The sequence below is a fragment of the Oenanthe melanoleuca genome, chromosome 3 (genome assembly GCF_029582105.1).
Source record: "Oenanthe melanoleuca isolate GR-GAL-2019-014 chromosome 3, OMel1.0, whole genome shotgun sequence".
NCBI classification, from domain to species: domain Eukaryota; kingdom Metazoa; phylum Chordata; class Aves; order Passeriformes; family Muscicapidae; genus Oenanthe; species Oenanthe melanoleuca.
In genome coordinates this window covers 3017205-3031288 of record NC_079336.1, presented here as the reverse complement: position 1 = coordinate 3031288, position 14084 = coordinate 3017205, and the positions used below count along the sequence as shown (strand labels likewise).

Below are 14084 nucleotides of genomic sequence, written 5' to 3'. Positions count from 1 at the left end.
GGGACTGGGACCAGCACCGCCCCGACCGGCACCGGGACAGGGGCTGACACCGCCCCGACTGGCACCGGGACTGGCACCGCCCTGACCGGGACCGGCACCGGGACCAGCACCGACCCCGCCCTGGCCCGCACCGGGACCGCCCCGACCCGATCGGGACCGGGATGAGCATCGACCCAGCCCCGCCCCGACCCGACCAGCATCGGCACTGGCACTGGGACTGGCACTGGCACCGCCCCAACCCGACTGACACCGGTACCGGCACCGCCCCGACCGGCATCAGCTCTGGCACCAGCACTGCCAGGACCGGGACCGGCGCTGGCACCGCCCTGACCCGCACCGGCACCGGGACCACCCCAACCCAACCCGACCCACACTGGGACTAGGACTGGCACTGGACCGGCACTGCCCCGACCACATCGGGACCGGGACCAACACCACTCCAACCCGACCCACGCCAGCTCAGCGCAGCCCTGGACCCAGCACCGAACCAGGACCCAGGACCCAGCCTGGCACAGAGAACCCAACTCTGATCATGGCTCCAGCTTACCCCATGCACACCCTCCACAGAGGGTGGAGGCACCCACTGGTTTTGGCATCCACCTCACATCTGCACCCCAGTACTGTGCACATCTGGACACCCACCCACTCCTGAGCCCCGCTACTGTGTCTGTGGGGATGCCCACCTGCATCTGCACCCACTGACTGTTTGTGTGCAGACAGCCTCCCACCTCTGCACCCACCTACCGTGCACATCTGGGCTCCCATCCACCTCTGTACCCAGCCACTGTGCACATCTGGGCTCCCATCCACCTCTGCACCCACCTACCGTGCACATCTGGGCTCCCATCCACCTCTGTACCCAGCCACTGTGCACATCTGGGCTCCCATCCACCTCTGCACCCACCTACTGTACACATCTGGGCTCCCATCCACCTCTGTACCCAGCCACTGTGCACATCTGGGCTCCCATCCACCTCTGTACCCAGCCACTGTGCACATCTGGGCTCCCATCCACCTCTGCACCCACCTACCGTGCACATCTGGGCTCCCATCCACCTCTGCACCCACCTACCGTGCACATCTGGTCTCCCACCCAGCTGTGTCCCAGCACACACCCCTGTGCACACCCTGACACCTTGCTCTGCATCCCAAAGTCCCTTTGCTGGACCCCAAATCTCCCTCATTAACCAGAGGCATGAGGTGCCTTCCCTATCTCACCCCCTTCCCAAAAGCACACCCCAGCTCAATCTGGGGGTGTAGCAGTGAGGACAGAGACAAACTGAACAGGACTCCAGGGCAAAACGGTGAAACATGTTATTTATTGAATTCAATCCCTAAAAATCCCTCCAAAGCTCCACAGGGAACTCCAAGGACATGAAGGGAGTGGGCAGGGCCCTTTGGTGGTGTTGCTTAGGAAAATCAAGGTATAAAGAGTGTTTTGATTTGAAAGATAAAACACCCTTCAAGCAAAACATGGATCATTTTGCTTCCAGGGTCTTGTTCAGCTCCTCCAGCGTCCCTGGATCCCCATGGATCCGTGACAGATCTGTCTTGTGTCCAGTGAGGATGGATTCACAGAAGGGAGAAAACACTGCTCCAGCACATTAGAAAGAACTGAGGCATCTCAAACCTGGTGTTGAGAGCATAAAGCATTTTCCTCCAGCTAAATCCAGCCAGGGAAGCACAGTCCTTGGGTCCTCATTAAGCACTCAGTCCTATTAGGCAAGTCCTGATTAGCTGGGCTTACCCTCTGCTCCCCCTCTCCGTGGTATTGTTTAGCCTTGGAGCCATGGGCACAGAGCTGCAGCCTGGGCCCTGCCTTTTACAGGAACACTGAAGGCACCAGAAAGGGATTTGCAGCAAACCAAATTTAATTAAAGGAGGAAAAAAATATCCAAAGTTTCAGCTTGGAAAAAAAACAGACAAATAACAACAGCCCCAGGGCAAGTAATTCTATTTTCTGTGATGTCCAAGTATTGTGTTTCAATGTTGGAAGTGAGGTGTTTTTTTTTCGGGGAAGTCTTTCCTGGGCTAGTTTGAGGGGAGGGTGGAGGGGTGTTACATCATTTTGGAGCTGGAGGGAATGTTTTTCACCCAGCCCAAAACCTGGCACCCACGGACAGTGCTCAGAAACTGGGCTGCTGGGGCAGGGCTGCTGCCCCGCCCTCAAGCCCTGTTGGTGCAACTCCATCCTGCTTTATTTTATTTCACCTTGAAAAAGGGACAAAAGTGACCCATTAAAAATAACAAGGCAAGGATCAGTGGTCAGGACAGCCACGTTCCCAAGCCCAGGCACTCACCTGGGTATTGTTTAATTTCTTGGGGACGTAGCCTCTCTTCCTGCCTGTTTGCTCCTTTTCCCAGATCACCAGAGTGGCACAGCCAGTTCTCCTGGGGAGCCCTTGGGTCACTCCCTGCATTGTCAAAATTCATGCTTGGTTCCTACTCCTGTGTTGCCCTTGACAGCTCCTCTCACCTGTGGCACTGAGCTCTCCTGGGCTGGGGCACAACTCTCCACCTCTCTAAAGTGATGGACAGGGTTTTCTTAAGAAACAAAATGGAAAAGAAAAGGTTCACAGGAGGTAAATGAGCAGAAATTTCTATTCCCGAGCAGGCAAAAGCACTGGACAACCTGAGTGCAGTGGGATGGAGATAACTCCTCACTCCAGCCCTTCTTGGGTGGCTGAAACCCAAACGTTGGTGATGAGCATCCCCAAAAGCTGGGCAGACCCTGGTCTAGCTCAGGATCATTCCCCATCCAAAATCAGCTTCATGGGAGATGCTGCAGAAAGAGCAGAGGGTCTGGCTGGCTCTCCTCAAGCATTTGGGACATTTGGAAGATAAAACCAGCAGGGTGCCTGGAGCAGTTGGTCCCCTGCCCCTCTTCCAGCTGCAGTTTTCCATCCTGGGTTTGGACTGGCCCAGGCCTCCACACAGAGCAGTGACTTGGGATTTGTGGGATTTCTGCACCCCATGGTTGATGTGAAGAGAGACCAGAGTGTGGAGTGACCAGATCACCCACCAGGGCACAGCTCCAAGGATACAGCACCAAAATCAGGATTCAGCACCATGGTGGTGACAGCTGGAGCCAGTTCTACCAAACCCCCAGGGTCCCACCGTGCATCCTGTGTGATCTGGGGCATCTCCCCGTGCACACACACCTTTGGACATGAAAGCACCACGGGATATCTACAGGTCAATGACTTCTCCTGAAGAGGGCAAGACCCTGACAGTGATTTTCAAACATTCCCATGGCCCAGTGATGCCTGGGAAGTAGGAGATGCCCACAGCCATGGTCTCATTCCTCCAGGCACCTGCTCTGCACTCCACCTCCAGTATCCCAGAGCTTCCCATTTCATCCCCACTGGCTCCCAGTGCAATGTCCTGCACCTCCCTCTCCTCTCCAGTCACCATCCCTGGAGGGATTCAAAACTCCTGTGGATGTGGCACATGGGGACATGGGTTAGTGGTGGCCTTGGCAGGGAATGGTTGGACTGGATGAGCTCAGAGCTTTTCCAACCTTAATGATTCTGTAACACAGGCACTGGAGGTGCACACAATATCTGGACCTTGAGCAGCATCTCCCTCTGGTGGCAAAGGAACAAGGAGTTTTGGGGAGAAACTCCTTCCCAGCGTGAGTTCCCTGGTCTGGCAGCATTGGGAAAAATCTGGAATGAACCAGGTCATTGGAGCATCTTCAGTTCTGCCCCCAGAAGACAGGAAGGGTGGGGAAGGATGTCTGAAGCTGGGATTTGCTGCTGGAGTCTTCCTACTTCAACCAGGGCTTTAGAATTCACTAAAGAATAGGTTTAGATGGGATATAGGGAAGCAATCCTTCCCTGTGAGGGTGGTGAGGCTCTGGCACAGGGTGCCCAGAGAAGCTGTGGCTGCCCTTGGATCCCTGGAAGTGTCCAAGGCCAGGCTGGACAGAGCTTGGAGCAACCTGGGATGGTAGAAGGTGTCCCTGCTCATAGCAGGGGATTAAAATAAGATGATCTTTAAGGTCCTTTCCAACCCAACCCATTCTGTGATTCTCTGATCAAATACAGGTTATTTCTACTGTGGCTGCAGGACTTGGACCCTGGGTGCAACAAGGCTCTCACACAGGCTGGAAGCCTTTAAGCACAGACAATCCATATTATCCCAACTGATTTCCACATTGCTCCCAAGGAGAAGGGGAGCATGGCTCACCTCTCATCATCAGGGAGCAAAGCCATGGGAACACACCCTCACACAAACACCTCATCCAAGGTCACAGCCATCAGCTCACAGTGCACCTCTGCACTGTGGATGTGCTCTGAGAAATCAAAGTCCACATTTACATCTGACTCCTGTGCACAGAAGTGTTCTTTACTTTCTTTAAATTGTCTCTTTCTTTCCTGACTGCCCTGTGGGACAGTTTTATGCTGGCTGAATCTTTTTCTAACACCCATCCTTAACCTTTCCTGACACATTTTCATGCCATTCCCACAGATCCTGTTGCCCAGGTCCCTTCTTCACCCTCCCACTGAAATCCTGACAGACAACTCATCCTGGGGCTGCAAGGGTGGGAAGAGAGACCCCTCTAGACTTATTTTCACCTCTAACATGAGACACAGACAGAGCAAAGGCTGGTTTGGGGTGTTTTCAAGCATAATTGTATATTATCAAAAGTAGAAAACCAAGCTAGATAAAAAATCCTGTAATAGCCTGGAAGCAATACTGTGATTCAAACAGCGAGAAGGGCTCTGAAAAAGCCACTGGAACTGCTCCTGCCTGCAGAGCACAGCCACAGCATGAAGGGCTGGGGTCCAGATGGAGACAGGGAGCCTTCATCCCCTTGGAATGTGGCTTCACTCCATACTCAGCACCAACTGGGTTTTCTGTGCCCTGAGGAAACATCTGGCTGGGTCAGCCCTAAGCAATGAATGCATCATGGAAGATTTTTTAAATAATTCATCACATGCCTGTGCCCTTCCTGCTGCCTTTCCTGCCCTGTGGCAGCACCAGAGTCCTGCCCACAGCAGGACAACAGCTGGAGAGCACAGCCAGATGTGCTCCAGCTGGTAAATCCAGCTAATCACACCTCAATTAACCTGTCAAGCCATGTCCTGGGCACAAATCCATGCCCAGCCAGCCTGGTGGGAAGCACTGGCTATTTCTGAGACCATGGTATTGATGGTTTTAGTTCCTGACACAAATAAACCCTGCCTGCACTGGGGGTTTTATGGTGGCACTAGAACTGGTTTGAGATTTGGCCTGAGGCTGAGTTTAGGCAGATGTGGACTATAACCTGGTAACCTGGTCTAGTGGAAGGTGTCCCTGCATGTGGCAGAGGTTGGAACTGGATGAGCTTTAAGGTCCCTTCCAACCCAAATAATTCTGGGATCCTGTGATCTGCAGCTGGAAGGGGACAAGGAGGAGGTTGGAGAGAAAAGACCACTTGAGGAAGCAGGACAGTGGGCAAGCAGCAGGACATGGCTTTTGGTTGTAATTCCAGGTTCTGAGGTTCTGGTTTGCAGCAGGAAGAGGATCTGCAATCCTATGTGACCCCCAAAAGTTGGTAAAGGCCTCAAGATAAACCTGGTGGTGGGAAAAAAAAAAAAAATCAATCAATGCTGAGCCTTACTTGAGGCCTTACTCTGCCCAGAAGGAAGGACATCCGAGAGTAAAAGCCATCATTTTTCTGATTTAGGCACTTGTTTGTCCTGAGAAAACTGCTTTGGCCAGCACTGCAGCCCCTGGAGGCAGCAACCAGATCTCCACACTGGGACAGGCCAGCAGCTTGTGCAGGCACTGGTTAAAGGACACACTTCAAGTCACTGTCACAAACACACCAAAGGCAGAAAGCTCTGGCTGCCTGGCAGCTCTGTGACATAATTAAGCTCAATAAATAACCAGCCCTGGACTTTTAGGGCTTTTTAAGGCTTTTGAAGTTCTTCAAGAGTGCCAGTAGGAGATGTACTGGGAGGGAAGGTGATGTCTCAGTGATGGAGGAGCACATCTGCCCCATGGCAGGGGCACTGTGGGGACAGCCTTTGTTCCACCACCTCCTGCCATACCCTGCTGATGAGACAGTGACTCCAAGGCTGACCCAAGGTGACAGTGCAGCCATTTACAGGGTCACTCTGGTAACCCAGACAGGTCTGTCCCCTCTCCCAGCTCCCCCAGTCCTTGCTGGGGACATTTAGAACCAGCCTTGGGGGTGGAGGTGAAGCATGGTGACCTCAGCTTGCTCCTCACCACAGTCCCCCGTGGGCCACAAGGGTGGGTGTCCCAAAGGGGATGGCACCCCACAAGGGCACCCTCTGTCCCTGTGGGCTCTGAGCCCTCTTTGGGGGCACCTGCCACCCCACAGCTGCCTGTGTTGCCAAAGGAAGAGCTTCTCTGCAGATACTTGTGGCCACAAGCACCCAGGATTGGGCTGATGCTGGCCATCCCAAGGGATAAATCCCCTCCTCTTCCTCCTCCTCCTTCTCCCAGGCAGCCTGGGGGAGGCTGAGCTTTGCTGTCCCTTTGCAGCAGGGCCATGCTTGTGGCTGTCCCTGTCCCAGGAGAGGCAATGCCTCCTGCACTTGCACTGAAATACACAGAGGAGCTCTCGGTGGAATCTGGGGACAAGCCACTGGGATGGGATGTGGATGGGGGGAAATCAGGCTCCTGCCCTGCTCCATCCTCCTGTGCCATTCCCAGAGCACCAGGGCTGGGTTTGATGCCTCCTCCATTGCCCACTGCCAGTCCAGAGGGAGGGATGTCCCTCATGGGGAGGGAAAAGTCTGCCCCAGGCTCAACACCAGGGGGTTTCCCCTTCATCCACCCTCCAGGAAAAGCTTCTCCCACGCCACCATCTCCAAAAGCTGCGCTGATCACTGACAGATCTCCTGTCTTCAAGGCCAGCTTCACCAGCAGCCAGTGGTGATGCTCTGTCCAGCTGTCCTCCAAACACCCTTTGGACTGCAGCAGAGATGAGCTGGGCTCATTTTTGGGCTCTGTCTTGGTCTCTTCCCCTGGCAAGGACTCTTCATCTCCCAAAGTGCCAGCTTGGGAGCTCTCTCCAGACACCTCCTCGTCCCCAGCTGCTGCAGCACTGCAGAGTGTCTCCAGAAATCCCTGCCAGATCTCTGTGGACTTGGGATGGAGCAGGCTGTAGTAAATCACCAGAGCTGTGGCACCTGGGAAGGAGCAGAAAAGTGTCACTGAGGAGTCCCAGCAGCATTTTGGTCAGGTGTGGAGAAGGAGCCAGACCCAGCTGCACCTCCAGATCAACAAAACCTTTGCAAAGATGCTGCTGAGCATCAGGTGTATGAGCAGGACACATTTCAATAATTTGCAGGGATGCAAGAATTCCACTTGGGCAGCTTTTAGCAAAAGAAGTGCACACTCAACCCCAAGTTTAATCTGGATTAATTGCAGACTGACAGTTGCTCAGCAGGGAGATGTATGATGCAGGAAACCTTCCATGTCACAGCATCCTCATCCTCTGGCCTTTAAATGAGACATCAGCAGGTTTTTAAGACAGCTTCCTTCTTATACCCTAAACCCATCCAAGACCACAGGAATTGCTCCTTTTCCATCCCATTTCTTTAACATTGTTGATCTGATGGTCTGGGGAGTTGCACAACTTCTCTCTACCCCCATCCCACTGGGAAAATACAACCCTGCTTGGCACAAAGATGCTCCCAGGGCTGGAGCCCCTCTGCTCTGAGCCAGGCTGGGAGAGCTGGGGGTGCTCACCTGGAGAAGACAAGGATCCAGGGAGAGCTCAGAGCCCCTTCCAGAGCCTAAATGGGCTTCAGGAGAGCTGGAGAGGGACTGGGGACTCTCATTTCCTCAAACTACTCTCAAAATGTAGACTCTAAAATCAATGTTCTTACCTATTAGAGACCCTGACATGACAGCCCCAGTCACAGTCAGGCTGCTCCTCAGCTCTGCCTGCAGGAACCGTGTGCCCAACAGCAGCAGGAGCGTGTTCTCCATCAGCATTATCTGCAAGGCAGAGGGAAGAGTCATCACTTATATCCTTCTGATGGCTTTAGATATGCCTCTCATAACAGAAAACACCCATTTTCTACATTTTCATAGGTTTTTAGAATCACAGAATGGTTTGGGTCAGCAGGAACCTTAGAGCTCATCTCATTCCACCCCTTCCATGGTCAGGGACTCCTTCCACTATCCTGGGTTGCTCCAAAGCCCCGCCAACCTGGCCTTGGACACTTCTCCTGTTATATTCTGCACCTAATTTATCACTTAAAACACAGAAGTTGTCAAACTGAGCTTTCTGCAAGGTCTTCACCTACATTTCACCACTGACATTGTAAGGCTGCCTCTAAGGAATCAAAGCCAGTGAGAAATCACATCTGACTCGGTGACCAGGTGGCTTTGTCAGGACACAGAAAAACGCTGGGTTTTGAGCCAGTGGTGATGGGAGAGATTAAAACCAAGAGTCTGAAGCTGTTGTGGAATACAAAACATTCCAGGTACTCACTGCATAAAACACAGCCACCCTGCTCCTGGAGGGGCCGGGGCGCACGTTGATGTAGCAGAAGATGTACACGGCCCCCAGCAGGCAGTTGAAGAGCCTCCAGCGGCACGGCTGAGCCACAATATCTGTCTGCTGGGCCCCCAGCCAGAAGGACATGAGCAGCCAGTGCACCCCTGCAGGGAGAAGGGACTCAATTTTTCAAAGCCACTCCTTGGGGAGGCTGCAAACAATCCTGATTTACCAAAATAAGAGTATTGGTCTAATAGCAATATTCAACTGTGACAGACAAAAGACTCTCTAACAATTTAAAGTTAGAAAGTGTATGTTTATTCAGCACTGGGCAGGTAATCCTCTAATACATACTGCAGCATCACAGGTGATCACAAAGTCTATTTATTGACAAAGGATTAAAACAAATACATATTCATAATAACAGCCTCTCCCATCCCCACCTCCTATGGTAATAATTAGCTTGAATTAAGCATGTGTGATTGACTTCTTAAATTAAGTCTGGGGTCATTTTCATAGGGAGGGGTCTTAAAAGGAGGAAGTAGGGCAAGTCTTCCTCACCCTAAACTCTTGACCTTTTCTATCAATGACAATACAAATGATTTCTGGGGATAGTCCAGTTTTTCAAAGAATGGGTTTCTGGTTGCATTGTCTATGTTTCTTTGGATCCACTCACTAATTTCATCTTTTCCCACTGTCAGCCCAGCTGAGCAAACATAAAATGACAATCAATTATTTAAGTTTCAGATAACTACCCCTTCTAACTTTTAATTATTTCTAGCAAGGTAACTAAAACCATAATTTTCTAAGATTAGTGTTTCAATCCCAGCAGCAGGAATACCACAGGGCTGATATTGGGGTGGGGTGTGGGGGAACAAGATCTCAGGTCTTACCTGCCACAGCGAAAACCCAGAAGGAATAGAGCCTGGCAAAGAGCACCAGGGCCAGGACCCGGGTCCCCAGCATCCCTGTCCTCCAGAGCAGCAGGCACAGGAGGACAGCAGCTGGAGGGCTCAGGTGTCCAGGCTTCAGCAGGCAGGTGAAGTGGCTGTAGGACACCAAAGCCCAGGCCAGGGACAGCAGGGACAGCCCTGCACTGACACCTGTATGGGGACAGGGGCAGTCAGGGCTCTGATGGAGGCCCAAAGGCACTGCAGGGCCAATTCTCTGTGTTCAGGAGGTGTTGGTAGCACGGCCCCCCATACAAGCTAGACACCCCTTGATCCTGCCAGGTGAATCACAGAATCAAGGAATCACAGAAAGGACTTAAAAGCCATCCAGTCCAACTCCTTGCAATGAGCAGGAACACCTTCCACCAGCCCAGGTTGCTCAGAGCCCTGTCCAGCCTGCCTGGAATGTTACCAGGGATGAAACTGGAATATTTCAACTAAATCCTGCTAAAACTGAGTGACCAGAATCTCTTTGTGGGTACCTTCTGAGTGCTGTCTCCACGGACAGAGCTCTGCAGCCCCAGGGCAGCTCCATCCCACTCACTGCCATCAGAGCAGAGATGGACAATGAGCGAGTGTGACCTTGCATGTGCTGTGACTCCACACCACAACATCCCTCTCTGCACACCTGAAAGCTCACTTTTGGAGCAAAGCAGCCCCTTTTGCATTCAGCCACTGCAGATCTTTCAGCCACACTTGTCCCTGCTGCTTCTCATCGAGGTTGCCAGTCCCTTTGCAGCACAAACTCATCACCCCTCGACAACCTGAACCCCTCCTGGCAACTCACCAGGGATGAAACTGGAATATTTCAACTAAATCCTGCTAAATCTGGTATCTGAGTGCTCAGCATCTCCCTGTGGGTACTCTCTGAGGGCTGTCTCCATGGACAGAGCTCTGCAGCCCCAGGGCAGCTCCATCCCAGTCACTGCCACCAGACCAGAGATGGACAATGAGCGAGTGTGACCTTGCATGTGCTGTGACTCCACATCTCAACATCCCTCTCTGCACACCTGAAAGCTCACCTTTGGAGCAAAGCAGCCCCTTTTGCATTCAGCCACTGCAGATCTTTCAGCCACACTTGTCCCTGCTGCTTCTCATCGAGGTTGCCAGTCCCTTTGCAGCACAAACTCATCACCCCTCGACAACCTGAACCCCTCCTGGCAACTCACCAGGGATGAAGCCTGCTGGGTCCACGGCCACCACGACATAAGCCTGGAGCAGAAGGTGAGGCAGGGTCTGCAGCAGGGCCTCCAGGAGCCGCAGCACACAGACATCCCCGAGCTGAGCCAGCAGCTCCCCGGCACCGCCGCCCGCCTCCGCCCGCAGCACATCCCAGTACCTGCAAGAGCCACCGTGACGGCATGGTTTGGGCAAGTTTGGGGCAGCACTCGGGTTGTGGGGGGCTGTGTGGATGGAGGGGAGTGTCTCTCACCGCTTCCAGAGCCCCAGCTGCAGGAGGTGCAGCGCCAGGAGGCAGCAGCCGGGAGTGTGTCCGTCTGCCCGGAACCAGAGGATGCTGAGGAGCTGGGCGGCGTAGCCGGGCACCAGGCAGGCGGTGGTCAGCCCGAACCAGCCCAGCTGCCCGCGGACAAGGTAGTGGATGATGGCACAGAGCCCTGGAGAAGGGCAGAGAGGCGGTGCTGAGGGATGGCACAGCCACACCCCCCCAGCAACTGAGCGGTGCCATTCATAACTACAGAATCCCAGAATGGACTGGGTGGGAAGGGACCTTGAAGCTCATCCCATTCCGTGGGCAGGGACACCTTCCACTATCCCAGGATGCTCCAAGCCCCATCCAACCTGGCCTTGAACACTTCCAGGGATCCAGGGGCAGCCACAGCTCCTCTGTGCCAGGGCCTCCCCAGCCTCACAGGGAAGAATTTCCTCCTAATATCCGATATAAAGCTGCTCTCTGTCAGTTTAAAGCCATTCCCGCCAGAACTCCATCTCCCAGCCCGCTCAGAGGGTTCGCAGCCCTTGTCTTATCTCCAGCTGCCGGCTCCCGGTGGCTTTGTCAGCTGAGGCACAGCCACCGCCACCGAGGGGCCGGGCCCCCAGGAAGGCTCTGATAAATAGCTCGGGCTCCAAAATTAACAAGTAAATAAATAAGTGTAGGTGGGGGAGGGAGGGGATCGATTTTTCAGATATTAAAAAAATCCAAGAGAACGGCTGGAGCCGCCGGGATGCCGGGAGCAGAACCGCAAGAATGCAGAACAGCAATAACGCAGAACAGCCAGGATGCAGAACCGCATCTCCACAAGCGCGGGGCGCAGGGATCATCCTCCCCTCCTCCCCGGTACATGGAGATGATTTAGAACCCCCAGGACGGCCGCAAAGGCGTCACTGCCAGCATCCCATCCGCCTTCCCCCTGCCCTCGGCCGGAGCGCAGCCCCCCGCGCCCCCGCACATCCTGCGCGCATCCTGCGCTCACTCACGGGCGCCGCTCTCCGCCGCCAGCAGCGTCAGGCTGAGCCTGGGGACGGCCCCGCGCATCCTGGGAGCACGAAGGGAGGAGGAGGAGGAGGGAGGAAAGGGAGGAGGAGGAGGAGGAGGAGGAGGAAGAAGGAGCCGCCGGGGCCGGTCCCGCTCCGCCCGCCCCTCCCGCAGTGTCCCCTCCCCGGGCAGTGTGACATCACAGTGCTTGCGTCATCCCCGGGGGCTTGGGGACACAGGGACCGAGCGGAGCTTTACCCATCCGAGACCCCTGGAGCTGCTGTGCGCTGCCACCAGCCCATCCCGTATCCCCCAAATTGTTGTGCGCCGGCACAAGCGCACCCCGATGTCCCCCGGGTTCTTCTGCAGCGGCACAAGCCCATCCTGATGTCCCTAAAATTGTTGTGCACTGGCACAAGCCCATCCTCATGTCCCCTGGGTTCTTCAGAACGGGCTCAAGCTCACCCCTGTGCTGTTGTGCACTGGCACAAGCCCACCCTGATATCCCCTGGGCTCTTCAGAACTGGCTCAAGCCCACCCCGTTGTTCCCTGTGCTGTTGTGCACTGACACTAGCCCACCCTGATGTCCCTGAAATTTTTGTGCACTGGCAGAAACCCACCCTGATATCCTCCGGGTTCTCGTGCAGTGGCACAAGTTCACCCCTGATGTCCCCCAAATTCCTGTGCACTGGCACACGCCCACCCAGATATCCCCCAAATTGCTGTGCACTGGGACACGCCCGCCCCGGTGTCCCCCAAATTGCTGCGCACTGGGACACGCCCGCCCCGATATCCCCCAAATTGCTGTGCACTGGGTCAAGCCCACCCCGATATCCCCCAAATTCCTGTGCACTGGCTCAAGCCCGCCCCGATATCCCCCAAATTCCTGTGCACTGGCTCAAGCCCACCCCGATATCCCCCAAATTCCTGTGCACTGGCTCAAGCCCACCCCGATATCCCCCAAATTCCTGTGCACTGGGTCAAGCCCGCCCCGATATCCCCCAAATTCCTGCGCACTGGCTCAAGCCCGCCCCGATATCCCCCAAATTCCTGTGCACTGGCTCAAGCCCGCCCCGATATCCCCCAAATTCCTGTGCACTGGGATACGCCCGCCCCGGTGTCCCCCAAATTGCTGCGCACTGGGTCAAGCCCGCCCCGATATCCCCCAAATTGCTGCGCTCTGGGACGCGCCCACCCCGGTGTCCCCTGCGATGCCCGCGGTGTCCCCGTGTCCGGGGACGAGCACTAGGTGGCAGCTGGGACACAGAGCACAGAGCCGTGAATCAATCCCGTTGTTTTCCCGCCCTACCACAGAGCTGAAACCGCTGTGAAATGAGATCCCAAGCATCGGAGGTTGCAGGGGCCCTCTTGTGTGCATTTGCTTTTTATCCCAATTTCCAGCCCTGCAGCCTCCAGCCCTGATGCTTCTTTAGAAAATAAATTCCCAGCAGGTTGCTACAGCAAAAATCACAAAGTTGGATTTAATTAAGTCCAAATACCACCTCTGGTTTTGGTGGTTTTTGCAATGTGCTGCAGGAAGCTCCTAAAACTTTGTACATCAGCTGGGCTGTTGGATGCACCTGTGTTCTGGGACGTTCATACATTTATTGTTGCTTTTTTAAATTTTATCAAGTTTTTTTTGCAACTCTGGCAATAAAGCCCCAGGCTCTGCTGTGTAACAGGAGCCATGAAACTGCTCAGAAATGTCCTTGCCTGTTTTTTCCTACTCGTGGGAGCATCCCCAGGCTCTCTGTGGGTGTCCAGCACTGCTTTTTACCTGGAACTTGGCATCTTTGCAGCCTCAACTCCATCTGACTGGGCTTGGGGGCCCTTCGGGTGTAAAGGACAACCCACTTTTCCTCCTGTCCCACTGCCCTGACCATACTCGTGTTTCATTAATTAATGATGTTGGGCTGCTGGGCCCAGCTCCAGTGAAGCATTTTAATAAAGTCAGGGGTGTAATTAGGGCTCTGGAGCCAAGTGAAGCTCAGCCTTGGCTGTCTCTGTCCTCCACAGCAGTAAATACCACGTGGTCCATTCCTAGAAAACCCAATTTTTAGCACACAAAGCACAGCTCAGCCCCTAATGGGCACCAAAGCCTCTTTCAGACCTGAGAGTGGGATGTGGAAGAAGCATTTTTGCAAATTCAGCAGAGCAGATGCTGCCAGGGCCCATGCAGGCAGTGTCACCCTTCTTGTCACCCACAGAAGACGTGTGAACCTCATCATCT

The 14084-nt window shown here is 54.2% G+C and overlaps 1 protein-coding gene across 1 annotated transcript; it reads right to left on the bottom strand.

Annotated features, from left to right (window-relative positions):
• Nucleotides 1-1300: 1300 nt before the first annotated feature.
• On the bottom strand, nucleotides 1301-11914 carry XKR5 (XK related 5). Its single transcript, XM_056488635.1, has 7 exons — nucleotides 11857-11914; nucleotides 10853-11036; nucleotides 10590-10759; nucleotides 9364-9573; nucleotides 8465-8634; nucleotides 7854-7965; nucleotides 1301-7151 (listed from the first exon to the last, which is right to left on the bottom strand). Exons 1-7 carry the CDS (start codon nucleotides 11912-11914, stop codon nucleotides 6103-6105), a joined length of 1953 nt encoding a protein of 650 aa, XP_056344610.1. The 3' UTR covers nucleotides 1301-6102.
• Between the last annotated feature and the right edge of the window lie 2170 nt (nucleotides 11915-14084).